Source organism: Aspergillus clavatus, genomic scaffold (assembly GCF_000002715.2).
Source record: "Aspergillus clavatus NRRL 1 1099423829804 genomic scaffold, whole genome shotgun sequence".
NCBI lineage: Eukaryota > Fungi > Ascomycota > Eurotiomycetes > Eurotiales > Aspergillaceae > Aspergillus > Aspergillus clavatus.
The window spans coordinates 534603-556590 of NW_001517095.1; the positions used below are offsets into that span (position 1 = coordinate 534603).

At 51.8% G+C, this 21988-nt stretch overlaps 8 protein-coding genes and 1 non-coding gene across 9 annotated transcripts, besides 7 other annotated features; 4 read left to right on the forward strand and 5 right to left on the reverse strand.

The window, feature by feature from the left end:
* Positions 1–1198: 1198 nt before the first annotated feature.
* ACLA_097030 (glutamine synthetase family protein) lies at positions 1199–2916 on the reverse strand (the record flags this gene model as incomplete). Its single annotated transcript, XM_001270193.1, has 5 exons — positions 1199–1229; positions 1290–1979; positions 2044–2096; positions 2151–2407; positions 2484–2916. The coding sequence occupies 5 exons, from the start codon at positions 2914–2916 to the stop codon at positions 1199–1201; spliced, it is 1464 nt and encodes a 487-aa protein (XP_001270194.1).
* A 44-nt stretch (positions 2917–2960) lies between these two features.
* Positions 2961–2986: a microsatellite.
* A 422-nt stretch (positions 2987–3408) lies between these two features.
* Positions 3409–3450: a microsatellite.
* A 160-nt stretch (positions 3451–3610) lies between these two features.
* Positions 3611–4600, forward strand: ACLA_097040 (putative short-chain dehydrogenase/reductase family protein; the record flags this gene model as incomplete). Its single annotated transcript, XM_001270194.1, has 4 exons — positions 3611–3669; positions 3719–4258; positions 4309–4492; positions 4544–4600. 4 exons carry the CDS (start codon positions 3611–3613, stop codon positions 4598–4600), a joined length of 840 nt encoding a protein of 279 aa, XP_001270195.1.
* Positions 4601–4910: 310 nt separating this feature from the next.
* On the reverse strand, positions 4911–6907 carry ACLA_097050 (putative flavin containing polyamine oxidase; the record flags this gene model as incomplete). Its single annotated transcript, XM_001270195.1, has 7 exons — positions 4911–5926; positions 6005–6257; positions 6307–6326; positions 6384–6411; positions 6467–6604; positions 6681–6711; positions 6783–6907. The coding sequence occupies 7 exons, from the start codon at positions 6905–6907 to the stop codon at positions 4911–4913; spliced, it is 1611 nt and encodes a 536-aa protein (XP_001270196.1).
* Positions 6908–7366: 459 nt separating this feature from the next.
* Positions 7367–7405: a microsatellite.
* Positions 7406–7602: 197 nt separating this feature from the next.
* Positions 7603–7635: a microsatellite.
* Positions 7603–7638: a microsatellite.
* Positions 7639–7904: 266 nt separating this feature from the next.
* ACLA_097060 (uncharacterized protein) lies at positions 7905–8175 on the reverse strand (the record flags this gene model as incomplete). The annotated part of the gene is made up of 2 exons (XM_001270196.1): positions 7905–8071; positions 8157–8175. The coding sequence occupies 2 exons, from the start codon at positions 8173–8175 to the stop codon at positions 7905–7907; spliced, it is 186 nt and encodes a 61-aa protein (XP_001270197.1).
* A 698-nt stretch (positions 8176–8873) lies between these two features.
* Positions 8874–8909: a microsatellite.
* Positions 8874–8910: a microsatellite.
* A 1224-nt stretch (positions 8911–10134) lies between these two features.
* Positions 10135–12296, forward strand: ACLA_097070 (glycosyltransferase; the record flags this gene model as incomplete). Its single annotated transcript, XM_001270197.1, has 3 exons — positions 10135–10258; positions 10308–10707; positions 10772–12296. 3 exons carry the CDS (start codon positions 10135–10137, stop codon positions 12294–12296), a joined length of 2049 nt encoding a protein of 682 aa, XP_001270198.1.
* A 1138-nt stretch (positions 12297–13434) lies between these two features.
* On the forward strand, positions 13435–13506 carry ACLA_097080. The gene has a single exon. It is a non-coding gene; the product is annotated as a tRNA-Arg (tRNA).
* A 145-nt stretch (positions 13507–13651) lies between these two features.
* On the reverse strand, positions 13652–14182 carry ACLA_097090 (GNAT family N-acetyltransferase; the record flags this gene model as incomplete). Its single annotated transcript, XM_001270198.1, has 1 exon — positions 13652–14182. One exon carries the CDS (start codon positions 14180–14182, stop codon positions 13652–13654), a length of 531 nt encoding a protein of 176 aa, XP_001270199.1.
* A 371-nt stretch (positions 14183–14553) lies between these two features.
* Positions 14554–14829, reverse strand: ACLA_097100 (uncharacterized protein; the record flags this gene model as incomplete). Its single annotated transcript, XM_001270199.1, has 1 exon — positions 14554–14829. One exon carries the CDS (start codon positions 14827–14829, stop codon positions 14554–14556), a length of 276 nt encoding a protein of 91 aa, XP_001270200.1.
* Positions 14830–17285: 2456 nt separating this feature from the next.
* ACLA_097110 (putative ABC transporter) lies at positions 17286–21944 on the forward strand (the record flags this gene model as incomplete). Its single annotated transcript, XM_001270200.1, has 4 exons — positions 17286–18405; positions 18462–19144; positions 19366–21372; positions 21432–21944. 4 exons carry the CDS (start codon positions 17286–17288, stop codon positions 21942–21944), a joined length of 4323 nt encoding a protein of 1440 aa, XP_001270201.1.
* Between the last annotated feature and the right edge of the window lie 44 nt (positions 21945–21988).

Here is a 21988-nt window from a genome sequence, read left to right on the forward strand (position 1 = left end):
GAAAGGAGAAGAGATGGGAAACGAGTTGAACCGATAGGACAACCCGCGCTGGATGAGCGGAAGTTGGGCGGTCACCTGACTTATCCGCGGGAAATTTGCCCATTATAGCCCAAAGAGGAAAGATAAATTACCGGAGCGTCACTAGCGCGTATTCGTAACGGTTTTTTCGGCCGACCGCCCGCGGCTTGTTCCCCTCATCCGGGGGCCGCCGCGCACCGAAGATCGATATCGGCTGGGATGATACGCTGCTAATCTGCTTTCTGCCCGCCATTACTATATATGATCGAGGAATAGAATCACACGCGAAAATGCACCAGTTCAATGGAAACACCGATAGATCAGAAGAAACATATGCACACAAGTCTCGTGGATCCTAGTATCAGCCCAGGTCATCACGCTCGATCCTCTACTAACTACTAACTACGAAGCTACTACTTCTTCAACTAAGGTCAAACGCACAATCAGCCGAGGGAGTCCTCCCGCAGGCCCGAAAACTTCCACTGGACATCGACAGCCGCGGTTCGACGTCAAGGGATTGGATTTCTACTTTTAGTGTTTTGCAACTCTGATTGCGCTGCAGATGCCAAGCCAAGCTCGGCCAGTTAGCGAGAGACCTATTTGTTCACTTCCGCTGTGGGAAGGGCGAGATCGGGGGCGGAGAAATCCCCAGATTCAGACTGCGTGCGCCCGAATTGACCCGACCAGTTTACGTTGCCATGAGATGGGAAGGAGAGACTGAATATCATTGATCTCTACGAAAAAATGAAAACTTGTTTCTGCTATGTGAAGAACCAGGGATTCAAGGACCGCCGTTTGCTGTCGACGGCAGCTAGCATGTGAAACTGACTGTCAACCGGGCATGTGATGCCTGAGCTTGTGAGTTTGTGAGATGAGAGACCAAACTCCAGGTCGGATCCATCCCGATTCCTCTTCTACACTCGGGACCAGACGGGCTCTAGTTTCAAGCTGATCCATGGCTTCGAGGAGCAATCATCTCACATCTTAGTAGCATGAGCTATCCCAATGGACGAGTCTCTATCTTCATGCCTCACGGCTTCGCTCCGAACTCGCCCAACACTAAACTCGGAAATATGGAACGAAAAGGGTATTCCTAATAACGCACTGCGCGAAACAGGCTGAAAACAAATGAAGTTGCATAAATATAAGCCGCCGTTGAACTGTGAGGAGTTGTTGATGCTTAAACTGTTTCGATGTACCGTCTCACCTCCCTATCATCCGAGTTAGCATCGCACGTGCACCTCGTGCATGGGTTAGATTGGGACACAAACCAGTCTGTGACTGCTTCCTCCCACAAGCGCACCTCGTGCTCGCGAGTGCCACCAAAGTGATCCACAAACTCATCCCCAAACACCTCGCGGGCGATACTATCCTTGCGCATAAATGTAGCCGTGGCCTCCTTCAGCGACTTGGCCAGTTGCACGCCCTGATCGCGGGCACCACCCATGTCTTCTCCCCGCGACAGCGGGGGCACAGGGATCTCCAGCTTCTTCTCAACCCCGCGCCAGCCCAATGCGACCATAGCTGCGAGAACAAAGTGTGGGTTCGCATCCGCGCCCGGAACGCGGACCTCGAATCGAGTTGCCTTTGCGCTGGCGGTGGGCGGGGTGATCAGCCGGATGGAAGCGGCCCGATGCTCCAGACCCCAGGATACTGTGACCGGGGCCCAGAAGTTCTCCACCAGTCGTTTGTAGGAATTGATGGTCGGCGCGAACAGAGGCATGATGTCCGGCAGACCGGTCAGGATACCCGCCAGGAAGTGTCTTCCCAGATCGGAAAGGTAGGCGACATCGGGATACGGCGGAGAGGGATCAGGCGTAGGGCGGAGGAATGCATTCTTGCCATCTTCGGTGACCAGAGAGATGTGCATGTGTCCGCTGTTGCCAGGCAAGCCCTCACGAGGCTTAGCCATGAATGCTGGAGTGATGCCGTGTTTGGCGCCGATGGATTTGACCACATATCTGCCACATACGTCAGAGGGTCGCGCTAGACCTTGATAGATACGAAACGTCAGTTGCAACTTACTTGAACAGCCCAGCCTTGTCTGCCATCTGTTTCGCCTCGCCAAACTGTAAGGCCTAGAAGATCTGTCAGCACCATGCTCGAACGGCATTTCTGTGTGAACTCCTCACGGCCTCAAACACCCCCGGCCCGCTTTCCGTATGCCACCCTTCGATCTCACAGTTGAACTGTTCGCATGCATCGAAGATCCCGTAGTAGTAATCTTGATTATGGATCGGCCGCGTAATACTGTATCCAAACATCCCCTCGGTCAATGGAGGCAACGCCTCGGCCGGGTTCTCTTTTAGGAAAACCGCGGTTGCGGAAGCACTGCGCTCGGGGGTAGGATAATCACCCGGTACACGAAACTGGTAGAATTCATACTCCGCTGTACACAAAAAAAAAAGCCATGATTGTTAGAATTCAAGTCGCAATTCAAAGCGAAGTATCATATCCAGACATACCTCCCGCCATGGCGCGATACCCCGCAGCCTCCGCTTTGCTGAGCGCTGTCTTCAACAGCCCGCGCGGACACGCCGACACAGGCTCGCGCGTCTCCGGATCAAAAAAGCTCACCAGGAAGAAAGGCACATTATTCTCCCAGGGAATGCGACGAAAGCTGTTCAGGTCGGGGATTGCGACCAGATCCCGGTACCCGTTCTCCTTGTTACTGATCGCGAGCTCCTTGAAGTAGGTGCGGTCATGCATATCCCAACCAAAAATAACCGAGCAGAATCCGAATCCATCCTCTGCAATTGACAGGAATTTTTTCTTGGAGACTAGCTTGCCGCGCAGCTGGCCGTCGACATCGACGCCTGCCAATTTGACCTTGGTGTCATGTTCCAGGATCCGCGGGAGGTCTTTGGCGGTGATTTTCGTGTCTGTGGTAGAGGACATGATGGACTATCGCTATACCGAGTCTGCTTGTTTTGTTAGTATATTATATATATATGATATATATATATGATTGCACCCACGTTGGCATGAATAGCGCAGGCTGGGTGGAAAGTGTGTTTGGGAGATAGATAGAAGATAAGCAGCACAAGCACAACTATCGAAGGTTATCAACGGAGTCGGGGTGGTCGGCCCGATCGAAGGGATGTTTACATACCTCAGTTGTGTGACTTGGTTGACGATGCTGGTGCTTGAATACATGGGGATATTATGATTATTGTTCTCCAGATATACTCAGAGTAGGTAAGCAGCAGATAGTTAGATAGTATAGATTATAAACTCAGTACCTATCCGTAGTAGACATCCAAGTCATATACTACGGTCCTTGAGCAGTATTTATCTAATGATAAGCAACTGTGTCTGTCATCTGCGCGGATTAGATCATTCGACTGATCCACTGCTGCCCCGCGTTGCTCCAGCTGTGTCCCACTGGGTTGTCCTCCTGTCCTCCTGTCCTCCTGTCCTCCTGTCCTCCTGTTCTTCATTCTTCATTCATTCTCTCAGTTGTAGTAAGTTGTTGGATCTCTTCAACTCTCTACTTTCCTCTGTGACCGTCGTGTCTCTGGAGTAAATTCAATTCATCGATCTATCTAACCGCTTCCAAGCATCCAAGCTTCCTAGCATCCTAGCATACACAATGGCCGCTCCTCGGGGAAGACTCCAAGGCAAGAATGCCATCATCACCGGTGCTGCTGGGTAGGTCCTCCACCTTCTCTTTATTCAAAAATAACACTAACATGAACAGAGGCATCGGTCTCGAGACAAGCATCCTCTTCGCCCGCGAAGGTGCCAATGTCCTGATGGCCGATATCTCCGCCCCCGCACTCGAGAAGGCCCTCGCCAAAGTGAAGGAAGTCGTTCCCAACGCCCCCCGAGTGGAAACAATCAAGTGCGATGTCTCCAAGGAGGCCGAGGTGCAGGCCATGGTGGAGTCCCAGGACAGCTGGGGTGGAACGGACGTGATCTTCAACAATGCCGGGATAATGCATGCCGATGACGCCGATGCGATCGATACCCCAGAGAAGATCTGGGATCTCACCCAGAATATCAATGTCAAGGGCGTCTGGTTTGGCTGCAAGCATGCGGTCCTGAGCTTGCGGCGCCACAAGAAGAGCCGGGGTAGCATTATCAACACGGCCTCCGTCGTGGCACTTGTGGGTAGCGCTACACCGCAGCTAGCCTATACCGCCAGCAAGGGGGCCGTTCTCGCGATGACTCGGGAACTGGCGATTGTGCATGCTCGGGAGGGCTTCCGGTTCAATGCCCTGTGCCCTGCGCCGCTCAAGTATGTTTCGGTCTCATGGTAGACTCTCGGTTGCTAATCATTGGTTCTAGCACTCCCCTTCTGCAAGACTGGCTGGGTGATGACCAGGCCAAGCGTCACCGTCGTGAGGTGCACTTCCCCACGGGACGCTTCGGCGAGGCCATCGAACAGGCCCATGCCGTGGTATTCCTTGCCAGCGATGAGAGCAGCTTCGTCAACGGCAGCGACTTTGTCGTTGATGGTGGCATGACCAAGGTATGAGACCAGCGGAAGTCTATTGGCACTGATACTGACAATTATCGATAGGCTTATGTGACTCCCGAGGGTCCCGCTACTGTTCCCCCGAAGAACCAGGGTCATTAATTTCAGCAATGGCTTTCTCTTACGTTGACTATAGTTCTATACCACCAGAATATATTATTTGAGCTGTGATGAAGACTCCAGATGAACTACTAACCCAAGTCAGATCGTCAGCCTAGCACCAGAGCCCTTGCAGCACACGCGATGTTGATGTTATGTCTATCGGCGTGCGATCGTAGAATGTTTGGACATCTCAACGGACCTTCAGGAATTCATTCATGATCGAATTTGAAACCGGATAACGCCATCTGTTGCTGGACATTCTAATCTATGGACTCCCAAACCCAACACCAACCCATACTCCCTGCACCATTCACGATAAATCAACACTACTCAGCGGCCACCCATTGTTCACATTATACGCCTCCAACGGCGTTGTCCCATGCAACAACTCATAATGCGTCTGCTCCCCACACGCCTTGCGCCCTTGCAGCCGCACACACTTCCCCCGCAGCAACGCCGCCACATGCTCCCCGACCTCCCTACCTTCATACCACGCCCCATGCGCAAACCCAAAATACGCCGACGAGGTGGCCTCGCCCGCAAACCACAGCCGCTCCACATTCGCCCGCAGATTCTGATGGATCTCCAGCGTCGTACCCGCCGGCCAGTTCGAGTAACTGCCATATGCCCAGGGCTCCGCCGACCAGCGCGGGTAGAAGAACGCGGTAGGCCGCGGGACACGCACGCGCGGGAACATCTTCCGCAACACCTCGAGGATCTCGGCCTCGGTGACTGCCGCGTCCTGGCGCTCGACACGGTACGCCTCGGCATCGACGACTGTGACGAAGAGAATCCGCGAGTCCGGGAGGAAACCCTCCGCGTCCAGCGACTGGAAGACTGGGTAGTAGCCGCGGGTGGTAGGGTGGGCGTACAGGAAGAACTGCGTGTCGGCGGGCCAGAACCGCTCGTCGAACTGCATGAAGATCTTGGTGTACGTGCCCATGTGGAACTTGTGGATGGCGGTCTGCTTCCACGGCGGCAGGGGCGGGCGGAACACCACGGCGTCGTTCTGCAGCACGCCGAGCGAGAACGTGCAGATCGCGTACGCGGCTTGCACGCAGCGCCCGTCGGCGCTGTGCACGGTGACGCCCGCGCCGGAGTACTCGACTGCGGTGACCTGCGTCTGGAGGCGGACGCGCGGGTCCAGAGCGGGGTCGCCGTGCTCGGTGTAGAGGAAGGTGGAAGCCTCGCCGGTGATGATGGCGCTGTAGCCGCGGGGGTCGACAACGAGTTCGTTGCGGAAGCCGAATTGCTGGAAGGTGAGGTTTTCGCCGGCGACGCCAAAGACGAAGGAGCTGGTTTCGGGCGTTTGGGCGTTTTCCCAGTCTGTACTGTCATCAGTATCTTATGCAGAGGGGCGATGAGGGGAGCGGGGGAGGTGAAAGTGAAGATTGATGGACGCACCCCAGTTCCACCATTCCACTGCTTGCGCCGCCATGTCGTTCTTGCGCGGCCGCCAGCCGGCCAGCGCGAGTCCGGACCGCGCGGTCTGGTCTTGCAGATTCTCGGTTAGGATGCGGCCGGCTTCGCGGCCGGCCTTCCGGTAGACGTTGCTGTATTTACGGAGAAGATGGCGGTAGTCGGTGTATCCGGTCTCATTGTAGGTGCGGATGGAGCTGTAGTTGGAATGGGTGGCTGTCAGATTGTATTTCCTGGCCTGCTGGGGTCAGTGCTTTCATCACAGCCCAGGTAGATGCAGTGCATACCAGCTTCCATATGGGGTTTTCTGTGAATCGTCAGCCGATGCATCATCCAGTCAAGGGGGAGCGAATAGCAACCGCACCTCTGACACGCGATCCCACTCCATGGACCTACACCCACAGCATCAGTATCTGGCAGAGACTACCTCGACAGATTCTCACGGACCCAATTCGCCCCCAGCTCGACCCGATAGGGCTTCCCGCTCTCGTCGGCCCCGAACTCTGTCTCTCGTAGCCGACCTCCCAGTCGATCGGTGTACTCGAGGATCATAAAGTCATCGATTGAGGCATTAGTCAGAGCTTGCTGCACCCGGTCAGTTACTCTTTTTGTGGCTTTTTTTTTAAAAAAAAAAAAATCTTTGATATCCGTTGGGACCTACTGCAGCTGTGACGCCTGCCATGCCTCCTCCTCTACTACCGTCAGCACCAGCCGATTACATCTTCGTCTAGATGTGATGAAGGGCAAAGGAAAATCAACATACAGAATAGCCACCGTCGTCTTCGTACAGCGCAGCTCATCCTTCCCAGGCAACGGCTGGGCTACATACCCAGCACAACCGCGTAGCAGCCACCCGACTGCAAAGACCGATAGATAGGTCGAATACATCTTCCATCGCCGCAGCTACCAACCCCCAATTCGATACCGCCAGATTCAAAAGTAAATAAAAGAAAAAAAAAATAAATAAGGATGAGAGAAAAGATCCCCCACCATGCAAACAACAACATCAACAGAGGACAGACCCCAGCCGCCCCTCCCGTTCTCCCATCTTCTCAGTATTTATAGTCCCGTGTGAACACCCCCCATTTTCCCACATGAACCCAACCACCAAAAGACCAAAGAAAAAGAACGAGGCGTTAGCAACCAATCCGATACAACCGAACAAGTGACAAGAGACAAGAGACAAGGCAACCCCCCATCCTTTCTCATCCAACGAGCGTCGCACATGATCTCCTGACAGGACCGCTCGTGTGATCGAATCAAACGCACGCCTTGGCCCTTGGCATGTAAGGTGTGGTGGCAGTTGGACCAGTTGACGACGGCGATAGGGATGCGGTAAGTCCAGGCAGATAGATAGATAGATAGAGAGAGAGATAGAGAGAGAGAGGTCGTAGGTACTAGGTACTCTCAGGTGAGTTTGTTATCTTGGAGGATAATCGGGGAGGATGGGATGGATGGAGGGGTTTTCGTGTGTGAGTGGATGATAAGATGGATTGGGATGTAAGGGTTCCAATGATTATGCGCGCTGATCAGATTAGCTGGGGTTTACTGATTATTGTTGGAGTTGGAACATCTCGGCCGTGTAGGTAGCTAGTAGCTAGGTAGCTAGGTAGCTAGCTCTACGACTACGATGCGGAAAGATAAGCGCAAACATTCAAGCATTATTGATCATATCCAAGGATGGACGGAATCCATTCATCATGTCATTCATTTCTGCCAGCAGAAACCCTCCGACACCCTCCATGCAATGCCATGTCATCCCAAAACCAAATCATAAACGCCGGCGCCAGTCATAAATCATCATAAAGGGGGGGGGGGGGGAAAAAAAAAAAAAAAGGGTTGTGATCCCGCCCGTCACAGATAATAGAACGGGGGTGGTCGTGGTTTACTGGACCTCATACACCTCCAGCGCATGCTTCACATCGTGCAGACTGTCCTTGTCACCGTACGCGTCCATCAGCTTCTGATTCTGCCGGATACGCTCTTCCTCCTGGAGTTGGTAGCGGGTGTGTTGGGCTCGTGCTTCGGAGATGTAGTTGGAGATGCCGAATCCTAGAATTGACTTGTTAAGACTGGGATCGTTTGGGTAGGGGAGGGGGGATCTGATTTGGTTTGGTTTGGAGAAGATGAGGCATACCGACAGCGATGAGGGCCATGGTTGGAAGATATCTAAGTCACGCACGCTGGATGTAAGTCACAATGCTTCCGAATATTGGATGGAGAGAAGTCATACAGTTTCCCTAACCGGCCGACTTTGAAGTAGGTCGCGTACAATGGCCGCTTGAAGAATGGGCGCTGCGAGTTGGTGGGTTGGGAAGCAAAGGATTGCATACTGCCAAATCTTCTTGGATTCAAGGAATTGGGGGAATAGCGATTGGAAATGGTCTTGGTCGTGGTAGATTGTGATAGGTTTGACGAAAGAAAACTGCAATGATAGGGAATAGGGAGAGACAGCAAGTCGGGTATATATCACCAGTTGAATAACCTCGGGAGTGGCGTTGTGGTGGCCTGATCATTCAATATAATCACTCCATGCCGGAATTGAGGAGAGGGAGATTATGGGGGTCACTTTTTTGCGGGGATGGCCAGGCGATCATTCATGCTCGGCCAATCGTTCGGTTTCGAATTGATCACTTTTCGCTTTTCAACTGGAGCTGGCTGAGGTTGATGTCATGGAGCACAGAATAGGAATACATCTAGATGGCTCCATCCAAACTATCCGGCTCAGGTCAACGAGTAGAGATGCACGGAGCATCTGGACTATTTTGGATAGTTCATCTATATGAGCGAATTATCAACGTCATTATAGCCATGGATACTACTACCAGTGCCTATAATTTAGCTATCAGCAAGTAAAAAAAAAAAAAAAAAAAAAAAAAAAAAAAAAAAAACCATTAGGGTGCCTGCCATCGCTCCTGCTGAGCATTACAGCACAGACACTCAAGCCTGTTTAACCTCAGTAGGAACCAGTAACTTCCCATCAGCGCTTTCCCTATTGAATGACCATCCTGCATTGAACCTTTGAGGAGGTTGATCTCCGATTGTCCAATTCATCTCTAATGTGTTCCGAACGGATGCTCCAAGCACCTCAGGCAGGCGGAGCTCACTCCCCGCAGTCTTCCCACTCGGATCGCCCCGATTCGTGTCCACGCCCTCTGCTCCTTTTTCATTGCTCTTAAGAACAATTGGAAAATCATCCTCTGGATCTGAGATGAGGTCAATCGAGCCCAGATCAAGGTTCTCGGGCAATTCCAGCGTGATGTTTGTTCAACCTGTCTGAGCACGAACCCAGTGTGAGAATCCCTTGCTCGACGATCGGGTCAATGCGTTCTTCAAGGCAGTGGTCCAGGAAGACGAGTGAGTAACCACGGATTCAACGTCCGGTGTCCGGTGTGAGAAGGAAGCGCTTCGACCCCAGGTGATCCAACTCCACGGCCTGGATGTAAATCGAGATATCGTGGAGGAAGTCTCGATTGTCTGGCCCAATCTACAAGCGCCAGTGGTAGAGAATGCGCCATTCGTCTCGCGGTTGTTGGATGTGGACCAAAAAGCGATAACGGTGGTATAGGACGTATGCTGCTTCCCTTCCAGCCCGATGGCATTGTTTCAGAGACGCAGTGGTCCAAATCACTCTCATGCTTGTGATGGTCCATTGCGGCTTTTGCTTTGTAGCGTTGTCAATATAGGATCTTAACCAGTTGAAGACAGCACGAGAGTCGAGAGATGATACCTGGACAGAGATGATTCTCATTTGACAATCACCCTGTTTTCCTGGAGAGAAGTACACATGGCAGGTAACGTATCTTATCAAGGCGATGTAATAGTCATCGTCAAGTGAAGAATGTCAGTGTTAGAGCTGGGGTCACATGCACCAACTCTTTTCTCTCCCTCGTCGCTGATATCGATCTATCCATCCACCTACTCCATCACTCACATCTTGTTTCCCATTTTCAAGCTCATTAATCGATCATGGTTGGCTCCCCCACATGGTTGATTCGATCCAACCGAGATGATGTCAAGATGAACTAACTACATTGCTCCGCGACAGCATTCATCCCGATCAGCAGGCAATGAGAATCACAACAAGCATTCAATGCTATCCCCTCTAACCCCCAATGACCATGCAAGTCTACGCCAGTAGCATACATCAGTTTCAACGTAAGATCTCCCAGCATCAGAAGAAGAAATGGCAGGAGAGCCAAAAGCAGGGTGCCTGGTTTGGTCCCACGTCGGAGGAACGTTTTCCTCCAATTCATCCTCCACGCACATACAACTGCGCGATGCTGAGCAAATCAGATTCGATATGCCGGTATCACCGCAAAAAAGATCGACGAGCATAATCTCACCATCGTCATCGCCGTCCGAGACGTCGTCTACCCGCTAGACTTTCTGGAGCACCACTTCCATGTCCCCGAGCGGAATCTTGATACCAGTATCACCGATTTCGTGCTTGAGCAGCTTCGAAAATACAGTGCAAATCATACGGAGAAGTTTGTGGGCGCTTGTCTCACAACGGAGCTGACGGAGAAATGTCCGCGACTAGCGCCGCGTCTCTGGTTGGAGCTTGACGTGATGCCGTTGGTTATACCACAACGCGATGCATTGGGCGGTCGGTACGAGCAAGAGGCTCCCTGGGAGACCAGAGAGGCGGATGAACAGGCAGAATATCTGGCGATGAAATGCGTGAGGTAATATCCATGATGTTGGCACCCCCCGGTAGAGAGAAGAATATGGTTCAGTTGACCCAGATAGGTTGTTTGGTCCAAATAATATACCCCTGCTGCAAGTGGGATTCCGTGGTCTGGTCGAGGTGGATTCAGGATTCCTGATGCATTTTGCAACACTCGAAGACTATCGACGCACCTCCAGTGAAGAGACGTGGGTTGCCTTGGAACATTTCGCCGCGCGGGTCCGCGAAAAACGAGTGCGAATTGCCATCTTCGGCGCAACGCCGCAAGGAGGGGGTGTGGCGCTGATGCGACATGCCTTTCTGCGCCTGAGCCAGCTCCTGGGCCTAGATATCCAATGGTACGTTCCGCAACCACGTTCGGGGGTCTTTCGCATTACCAAGATGAATCACAACATCTTCCAAGGTGTCGCAAAACCCGACGATTATCTCTCAGCAAGCGATGAGGAGACCCTGCGCAAATGGGTCAGCGTGAACAGTCAACGGTCCTGGTCGACATCTGGGGGACCGCTCGATCATCCTTCCCACGGCGGCGCGGATATTGTCGTAGTCGATGACCCGCAACTCACTGATTTGATTCCTATCGCAAAGGAGAAGGCCCCCAGTCGTCCTGTGATCTTCCGCAGCCATATTCAGATCCGGACTGATCTAACTTGTACACCGGGTACACCCCAGGCTCGATCGTGGGACTGGCTATGGCAGCGTGCAAAACAGGCGGATGTGTTTGTCAGTCATCCAATTTCGGAGTCCATCCCGCCAACTGTGCCGAAGGAAATGGTGGCTTATTCCCCCGCATCGACGGATTTGCTGGATGGTTTGAATAAACAGATGGAGGATTGCGATACCGCATACTATGGCCGGTTATTCAACCAATGGTGCCACAAGACAGGAGTGCCCATGGTCAACTACCCGGATGAAGAGTACTTTGTCCAGATTGCGCGGTTCGATCCGTCCAAGGGCATCCTCGACGTCCTGGACTCCTACGCCAAGTTCCATGACCGTCTGACAAAGTCAATGCCCGAGGCCAAGATCCCCAAACTAGTCATCTGTGGGCACGGGTCGGTGGATGACCCCGACGCCAGTGTTATGTTCGACACGACCATGAGCCACATCCATGAAGAGATGCCGCAACTTGCGGACAAAATTGCTGTGGTACGTGCGAGTCCCTCTGATCAGGTGCTCAACGCCATCTTGTCCAAATCCAAGGTGGTTCTTCAACTCTCCACCCGTGAAGGGTTCGAAATCAAAGTTTCGGAAGCTCTCCACAAGGCTAAGCCGGTGATAGTCACCCGTGTGGGAGGACTACCCTACCAGGTCACAGATGGCGAGACGGGATTTGTCGTCGACATGAACGATACAGACCGAGTGGCAGAATGTCTCTACAACCTGTGGACAGACGAGGAGTTGTATGCCAAGATGCGGACCAATGCCCCCAGGTCACTCAGCGACAATGTCACCACCGTCGGCCTTGTCAGTTCATGGCTGTATCTAATCTGGATGCTGTTTGAGAATCCTTCGTGGAGACCAAGAAACCAATTGCTTTCCGATCTCATGTTGAAAGACCTGGGCTTGGCCTCGGGTGGTTCATGATGCCCTCCGGACACAATATTACAAAGATAACCCACCTTATCAAGTTGGTACAGTCTTCAAAGGTCTGTACCCAGGGGCCAATGTATTTTCATCTAGTATACTTCTGGCATCTCAGTAGCTTGCCAACCCTGCATACTTAGCGCGGTGGCTGAACAGGCCAACTGACACGGACTGGGACGCTTGCAGAAACAATACAACATCCACACACAGTAACTGAGGTTACTGAACTTCTAAACCCCTCAAGGTCTGATTGTTTGTAGCTGGCGCGAAATAACCATTATGATAGTAATACCGGCATCTATCTAACTAACCAGGCGGTGGGCTTTCTCAGCCGTAGCCGCGTGAGCTGTCAGCTCAGCTTGTCTCAATATGCCTCGTGGCGACTGGAGCGGCGTGAGCATCTGGGATGCGGGTGTCCAGGCGTTCGGGGAAAAAATGTCGCCCACCGGCAAGATCTACCTCCCAGGATCAGAGGAGTGTGTGAAGGCGTCCACCCGCTGGCGAGATCGTCCATGAGCATCGCGGGAGCCACCATACCAGCGGCAGCAGAAGAAGCAGAAACCGTGGTGACGGTCCCTACGGCGGCCGTAAATATTTCCCTCTTCGTAATATATCCGGCGATTTTTTCATTCGAAGGTTCTGTCCACCCTTACTGTTTTTTTTATAATAGAACTAGACTCGCTAGGTTAGGGCGTCGCCGGCGTTTCCTTAGTATTTGGATGAGATGGGTCTTGGAACTAGCCCTTTGTTCTTGTGTGATAGCGGGAATATGTATACTTATTATATTATTCATCATGTACAAAATTTCGTAGTTGCTACTACGGTATAGCAGTGAGGCTGACCACAAGCCATAACATATATGCGGGTTGCCAAGGAATATATATCGTGGGTGACAGGAACGGTAGTATTCTCCGAGCAAGACAAGAAGTCCTGATACAAGCAATAGGTGTCTCAGTGGATGTGCAGAAATCATCCCATAGCAGTTTATGCATGTACCTGAAGGAGGTCAAGTATCATATCATCAGCGGATCAAGGAAACTGCATCAGCTCTGTACAATGGGGGCGCTGGAAAAGAAGCCAAGTTTTTTTTGTTTTAACCTGGCTTATATATGCAAAGTTATGAGATAGTAATCAATAAGGCCTGCTGGCCCAATGGCAAGGCGCTTGACTACGAATCAAGAGATTGCAGGTTCGATCCCTGCGTAGGTCATTTCTTTTTTTTCTCCCCCCGTTTTCTGTTACTACTGTGATTCTTATCTTCTCTTTCCATTTGTGAACACTACTTACTATCTTATATTTACCACCAACAGTCCAACTGCAATTAACTACGGAGTACGGAGTAAAATAAGCTACTATCAAGGCACCCAGCTCGTACTCCCCCTCCCCCTCCGCGACATCACCGCCGCCCCTTCCCTCCGTCCATCCTCCCCCAGCCGACTCTCCACCACATTCATCCCCAACACCTTCTCATAGAACGGCACCGACCGCTCCCAATCCATCGTCAGGAGCATGCTCCGCCGCAGATCCGGCATCGCGTCCAGCGTCGCGCCCACACACTCCACCAGCCACGTGCCCAGCCCCTGGCCCTGGTATGCGCTCAGCACGTAGACGTCGGTGAGGTAGGCGAAGGTGTAGTGGTCTGTGATGCAGCGGGCGAGACCGATGAATTCGGGTTCGGGTTGGGCGGCGATGGTGGTGGTGGTTTTGTAGAGGCCGAAGCAGAGGGAGTTGTGGAGGATGGCCGAGAGGGTTTCTTCGGGGAGCGGCTTGGCCCAGTAGAGCTCTTCGGAGGCGAACCAGGTGTTGAGCGTGGAGAGGGGGATTGGCGAGGGGTCGGTGGAGATGAGGTAGGGGGGTTTTGTCCAGGTTTTGTGGGTGGTTGTCATTTTGTATGTGTGTGAGAGTTGAGTTGAATGAGTGGAGGTTGATGGTGAAGAATGAATGAAGTGGTGGTTGAGGTTGTGATAGAGGAGGGGAGGAGAGTATGGTGACTCATAACTCATAATCGTGTATGGTGCAGGGGATCGTCGGGGAAAACACTGATGCTCGTATCTGATACGAGAGAGACGAGAGATGAGGTCGATTTGATGGCTAGGGCTCTCTCTCCTATGATATCTTGGAATCCCGGTGTCATAGTTGAATACTAGCATTGACTCTCGTTTATTTCATTTGTATGCGAGTGGAGATGTGACAAGCCGATGCTCCCTATAGGTAATACACAAGATTCCAAAATATCAATCGACCCTTCATCCGTAAGTTATTTCTCCTCAGAACCACCCTTCCACCAGCGCCAGATCGTCTGGCACCAGAACCAGCTCTCGATTGTGCCAAAGACCCCGAGGACAACGATGACAACGGTCTTGGTGGTTTTGCTAAGGCCCAGAGAGTCGAGGCTAAACCGGGGATATTCCGGGTTCTCGGAACTGGGGTCGTTGGATTGTCCTTTGGGATCGACCCTCTGGCTATTTCGGATTGACGACTGGAGTGAGAATAGGCGAGGAGATACGAGTATGCGTTGCTGACGGGGGATCATCCTGTAGTGGAATCGCGCTTGGAGCGGGAGATGGCGCCTTAGCGATAGAGACATAGCGTGATAGGCGGATCGCTAACAGTAGTAGGAGGGAATGTTTGAGAAAAGAGTGGATAGTCCTTTTGTGTGAAGGAAGTGAGGTTGACAGAAAATCAAGTCATGCTGATAATCAGAGATGACTGCCTGAACTTCTGGGATGTGTCAGACGACGCGGGGTAAGCTTATTTATTACGCATGGAGTGTGCATGGCTCCGTTTGAGCGTCTACGCTATTTGAATGTTAGAGATTGATTTGTCGAGGAGTCAAGGGAAAACTGGTCGAAGGCAGAATTCGACTGGTAGTTACATACCTGGAACCCTGAGGGCAGCATCTTAATCTGTGACTCAATGGAGTGAATGCCCATGACGGTGTTCTCTATGACCCAGCCGGAGAGCTGTCTTTGAGCTGTATGAGGAATACTTCTCGAAGACGAGTACGATTGTGCACCAGAGCCAGAACAGCAATAGAAGTATCGGTGGCATCTGATGGCCTTCAGATGAACCGGCCAACAAGACGGCGAGAGGTCACTGGGACCCGCGCCTTAGGTTATCGTTTGTCGGTGTAGATATTCCATGATAGGCATGATCGTTCGTTCAAGGGGGAATGCTTAATTGTATGAGACTTAACCAGAAGGTATTCAGAGGCACCATCATACCTAGTCCGGGATGGATGATCAGCAAGCAGCAGATACTATATCATATAGCCGAGAATAATCTGCTCCATCGGCACCACTCTACAATACTGAGCCGAGAAAGAAAGCCATTGCGTTCCTCCAGCCACATGAACGTCGCGGCGATAACCCGAATCGAATGAGTTGCAGAGATAATGCAGCACAAGATAAGAAAGGCAAAGACAGCAACGGCTGCGTAGTGCCGATCGGCTTCGCCAGAGGGAGATTCGTAGGACTTCAACATAGTTTAGATCACTTGGTACAGCATCCGATCGGAAATGATAGATGATATGATAACTTGATAAGGGGTTCTAGAACGATATGCCAAAGTGCTCATGGGCCGCCCTTTATCAGACATAGACCGTAGGTTCGAGCAACCAAAGTATCCATGGCCCATGGAAAGGGAGAACGGTTCAACACAACACTGACGTATCGCGGGATTTATGGTTATATCTAGAACTTCAAGAACCGAGAGGCTCACCAATAATCCCTCTGTCTCGTTCGCCTCAATGAAAATGCGCAGTGGGACAGCGCCAATTCACATCTTCTAGGACGCGGAGATCGTAGAGTCTGGACGCTGGACAATTCCTGGACAGTACCTGAAGTGGACGCAAAGCCGACGGCGATAGGGACAGCGTAATCAGTCACCAATCAATCCCCCAGAGTCGATCATGACCTGAAACAATGCAGGTACTATCAGGCTGCAAGATTCTCGCATCTTACTGCATCTGGAAAGATGGAAGGGAAGCTAGATAGATAAGCATAGCCGAAGGGAAACCGGCAGATATTATACAGGGCCAAAATCTCTTTATGAGGTGCCGAGTCCTCATAGTCGGTTTAATAATAGCATGTGGGTTTTTTGCATAAGGAGCGGAACCGAATCCGTGGCGATTAATAGTAGACTGTAGAGTCCATGACTGAGGATTTAACTCTGCTGGTCTCACGGGTAGATCGGGATCGTCCATCGGTTCGGCTTCGGATGTGGCGGGATTGTATCAGTTGGTTATGGGAGTGTTTCAACAATGAACTGGATTGTTATCAGATTGTGATATCAGAATCATGACTCTTCTTTTGCCTAGGAGATACCTTTGTCCATCTGTCTCGCCTTTAGTTTAGCCGTCGGTTTAGCAAACGCTTCATGCCCATCCTCTCTCCCTCTATCAGGGGAGATTCTCTCCCAGTATTCTAGGCCCATGACCTACCATCCTATTGATTTACTATTTTGCGGAACATCCAGTGGAACGCTCCACATTAGTAAGGGATGCCCAGAATCGTGACAACTGTCAGGCGCAATCAGGGCCCATGAAAATAGCTCCTGAGCCAATCGTACCCCCGAACCGCAGAAGCAGCTCCTATCCATGGGTCTGTGGGGTTGTGCGCGATATTTGCAGCCAGGAACGATTGCAATTTGCCATGTATTCGGTTCCTGGCCCCCCCGCCACCCCATCCACGGAAATAGCGGATGTGTGGCTGGGGGTGCCGCTTGCTTGTTATCGAGCCAGTCCAAAACAAGTAGTATGCTGAGAGCAGATGCCCTAGTAGCCAGTACTCACAGGTGTTGTAATCAACAATCGCCATGATAGTGCCGATCCATTAGCCGCTCTATCGGTAAGATTGATCCGCGGACGTATCCTGCCTCTTCTTAGAAGGTCAAGTGTGTAGAATATATACCCCTTGGCCCCCCTAGGTTCATAGGACCTGAGCAAAGTATTCAGTTCGTGGTCGTCCAGGAGGTTCCCTAACAAGCAAGATGGAGTATCCCGATGATGATCCCTCGAATTCAAGAGCACCGACAGAGTATGGTGACTGTGCAGAATATGGCGAGGGGCACTCCGAGAAGAAAGAGACACTCGGTGTGCCTGAGATCAACATTCGGCAGGCTGCCAGTGCAGAGACGCTTGCCAACCCCCAGCAACATCCCGACATTGTTGCACCTGCTGGAATCACAGAATGGAGCATGACCGAGCATGTCGTCCGGAGCAAGGAAAGGGAAGAAGCCGCGGGCTTCAAGCCTCGTGAGCTCGGAGTTACCTGGCAAAACCTCACTGTCGAGGTCCCTGCTGCCGAGGCTGCCGTCAAGGAAAACTTCTTCTCGCAGTTCAACATCCCTCAACTGATCAGCGATTTTCGACGGAAACCGCCCCTCAAGCCCATTCTGCAGGACAGCCACGGCTGCGTCAAGCCTGGAGAGATGCTGCTGGTACTGGGTCGGCCAGGATCAGGATGCACCACGTTGCTCAAGTTACTCTCCAATCGGCGTCGTGGGTATCACACCATCAACGGAGACGTGCGTTTCGGCAACATGACACCCGACGAAGCGGCGAAATACCGAGGACAGATCGTCATGAATACCGAAGAAGAGATCTTCTACCCCCGGTTGACAGTCGGTGAGACCATGGACTTTGCAACCCAACTCAAGGTCCCGTTCCATCTTCCCAATGGAATGAAGTCGCGAAACGAATATGTGGCCGAGACGAAGCAGTTTCTGTTGGAGGCAATGAAGATTGCACATACCACAGACACTCCGGTCGGTAATGAGTACGTTCGCGGTGTGTCTGGTGGTGAGAGAAAGCGTGTTTCAATCATCGAGTGCATGGCTACTCGGGGCTCCATCTTCACCTGGGACAACAGTACTCGGGGTCTGGATGCCAGTACAGCATTGGAATGGGCCAAGGCCTTGCGAGCCATGACCGATGTTCTTGGACTTACCACCATCGTCACCTTGTACCAGGCGGGTAACGGCATCTATAATCTCTTCGATAAGGTGCTCGTGCTGGACGAAGGAAAGCAGATCTTCTATGGACCAGCGACGGCCGCAAAACCCTTTATGGAAGAGCTTGGGTTCGCGTACACGGACGGCGCTAACATCGGTGAGTTAGATTTCCCTCCTCTTCTGCTGTGAGGTAAAGCTGATTTGTGACGCAAGGTGACTTTCTAACCGGTCTGACTGTGCCTACCGAGCGGAGAATCCAGCCAGGCTTTGAGAACCGATTCCCGCGTAACGCAGATGCTATCCTCGCCGAGTATAAAAACTCACGCATCTATCAGCATATGATCTCGGCGTACGACTATCCCAGCAGCGAGATTGCCCGCCAACGAACTGCGGACTTCAAGGAATCCATCGCCTGGGAAACGTCTAATCGTCTCCCCAAGAACAGTCCACTAACAGTCAGTTTTGCCGCACAACTCAAGGCTTGCACGATCCGACAATATCAGATCCTCTGGGGAGAGAAATCAACTTTCTTCATCAAGCAGGTCATGTCACTCGTTATGGCTCTGATCGCGGGCTCTTGTTTCTATGACTCCCCAGCAAATTCCGCTGGTCTCTTCACCAAAGGTGGAGCCGTCTTTTTCAGCATGTTATATCCCTGTATCCTAGCACTGGCAGAAGTCACAGAGTCGTTCAAAGGACGGCCAGTTCTCATCAAGCACAAGTCCTTTGCCATGTACCATCCTGCCGCGTTCTGTGTGGCCCAGATCACCGCGGATTTTCCAGTCTTGCTCGTCCAATGCACTCTTTTCTCGGTTGTCATCTATTGGATGTCTGGACTGAAGCATACAGCAGCGGCGTTCTTTACATTTTGGATCATTCTCTTCACATCGGTCTTGGTAAGTCGCGAAATGCATCTCCTGATTGTTTTGTTGATCCCAGCGGCACGTGATTTCACGTGATCTCTTCCCAACTCCACGAATCAGAGAGCATCTCTCATATGAGCTTCACTTTCGATGTCCTCAAAACCATCAGCCTCGCTGCATGATCTGTTCCATCTCTCATAACATCCATTGTTCTTTTTCTCTGCTTGATGCATTATGGCTAACGGTATCTCCAGTGTATCACGGCTCTTTTCAGATGTATCGGCTCCATGTTTAGCTCTTTCGAGGCCGCATCCAAGGTTTCTGGAACCGTAATCAAAGGAATCGTCATGTATGCGGGTTACATGATTCCCAAACCGAAGGTCAAGAACTGGTTCCTCGAACTGTACTACACCAATCCATTTGCATATGCTTTCCAGGCCGCCCTGTCGAACGAATTCCATGGTCAGCACATCCCCTGTGCGGGCAATAATCTTGTCCCCAGCGGCCCGGGCTACGAAAACGTCTCGTCTGGTCACAAAGCCTGCACAGGTGTGGGTGGTGCCCTCCCCGGAGCCGACTTCGTGACTGGCGATCAATATCTGTCGTCGCTGCATTATAAGCACTCTCAGATGTGGAGAAATTACGGTATCCTCTGGGCATGGTGGGGATTCTTTGCCGTCCTCACAATCATCTTCACTTCTTTCTGGAACGATGGAGCAGGCGGCGGTGCGCAGTTGCTGATTCCTCGTGAGAAGCTCAAGAAGACCAAAGGACTTGGAAAGGACGAGGAAGCTCAGAGGGAGAAGAATGCCGTACGTGAGGCGGGCAATTCAGCCGGCTCAGGTGATGACAACCTGACTCGCAACACCTCTATCTTTACCTGGAAAAACCTCACATACACGGTCAAGACACCCAGCGGCGATCGAGTGCTTTTGGATAACATTCATGGATGGGTCAGACCTGGTATGCTGGGTGCGCTGATGGGATCATCCGGTGCTGGAAAGACCACCTTGCTCGATGTGCTTGCCCAGCGTAAGACGGATGGAACCATTAAGGGATCGGTCTTGGTTGATGGCCGCCCTCTACCAGTTTCTTTCCAGAGAATGGCTGGATACTGCGAACAATTGGATGTTCATGAACCCTACGCTACCGTCCGTGAGGCCTTGGAGTTTTCCGCCCTTCTGCGTCAGTCTCGGGATATACCAAAGGAAGAGAAGCTCAAATACGTTGAGACTATCATCGATTTGCTTGAATTGCATGATCTGGCAGACACTTTGATTGGTACAGTAGGCAACGGTCTCAGCGTCGAGCAGAGAAAGCGTGTGACTATTGGTGTTGAATTGGTCTCCAAGCCTAGCATCCTGATCTTCCTCGACGAGCCCACCTCAGGTCTGGATGGCCAGTCCGCGTTTAACACGGTTCGATTCCTGCGTAAACTTGCGGATGTTGGTCAGGCTGTGCTGGTCACTATTCACCAACCTTCCGCTCAGCTGTTTGCCCAGTTCGATACTCTCCTGCTCCTGGCCCGTGGTGGTAAAACCGTGTACTTTGGCGATATCGGTGACAATGCGGCCACCATCAAACATTACTTTGGCAAATACGGAGCCGAATGTCCTGTCGAGGCCAATCCTGCTGAATTCATGATTGATGTGGTTACTGGCGGTATCGCGGCTGTCAAAGACAAGGACTGGCACCAGATCTGGTTGGAATCCCCCGAGCATGAGCGGATGATGGTCGAGTTAGATACCATGGTTTCCGATGCTGCCGCCAAACCCCCTGGTACCCACGATGACGGCTACGAGTTCTCGATGCCTCTGTGGGAGCAAGTCAAGATTGTTACCCACCGGATGAATGTTGCACTCTTCAGAAATACCCTCTATGTCAACAACAAGGCGTCCCTCCACATCATTTCTGCCCTTCTGAACGGTTTCTCTTTCTGGCGTGTTGGGCCTAGTGTCACTGCTCTGAACCTGAAGATGTTCAGTATCTTCAACTTCGTCTTCGTCGCTCCCGGTGTTATCAACCAGCTGCAACCCCTTTTCATCCAGCGTCGTGACATCTACGATGCCCGTGAGAAGAAGTCGAAGATGTATTCTTGGGTCGCCTTCGTGACTGGCCTGATTTTCTCCGAGTTCCCTTACCTTGTCTTCTGCGCTGTCCTCTATTTCGTTTGCTGGTACTACTGTGTGAGGCTGCCTCATGAGTCGAGCAGAGCTGGAGGCACTTTCTGGACGATGCTGTGGTATGAGTTCATCTATACGGTATGTCTACCCATCTCTCCTCTTATATGCAACCTCTTGCTAATGTCCTTGGTTAACAGGGTATTGGCCAATTCATTGCGGCTTACGCCCCGAATCCCACGTTTGCTGCGCTCGTCAACCCCCTGATCATCAGTATCCTCGTGCTGTTCTGCGGAATCTTTGTCCCCTTCACACAGCTCAACGTCTTCTGGAAATGGTGGTTCTACTGGCTTAACCCATTCAACTACGTCGTCTCCTCCATGCTCACCTTCGGTATGTGGGGTGCCAAAGTCACTTGCAACGAGCCCGAGTTCGCCATCTTCGACCCCATGAACGGTACCTGCTCGGAGTATCTTTCCGACTACATGGCCGGTAGCGGATGGCGCATCAACCTGACCAACCCGGATGCCACCTCTCAATGCAAAGTGTGCGAGTTCCGCAGTGGCAGTGATTTCCTGACCACCCTCAACATCAACCATTACTACTATGCATGGAGAGACGGAGCCATCACTGTCATCTACGCAATCAGCGGATACGCCTTGGTCTTTGCATTGATGAAGCTGAGGACCAAGGCTTCCAAAAAGGCTGAGTAGATGTCCTTTTTCTCTCTCTATGGAACATATCTCAGTGTTCGAAC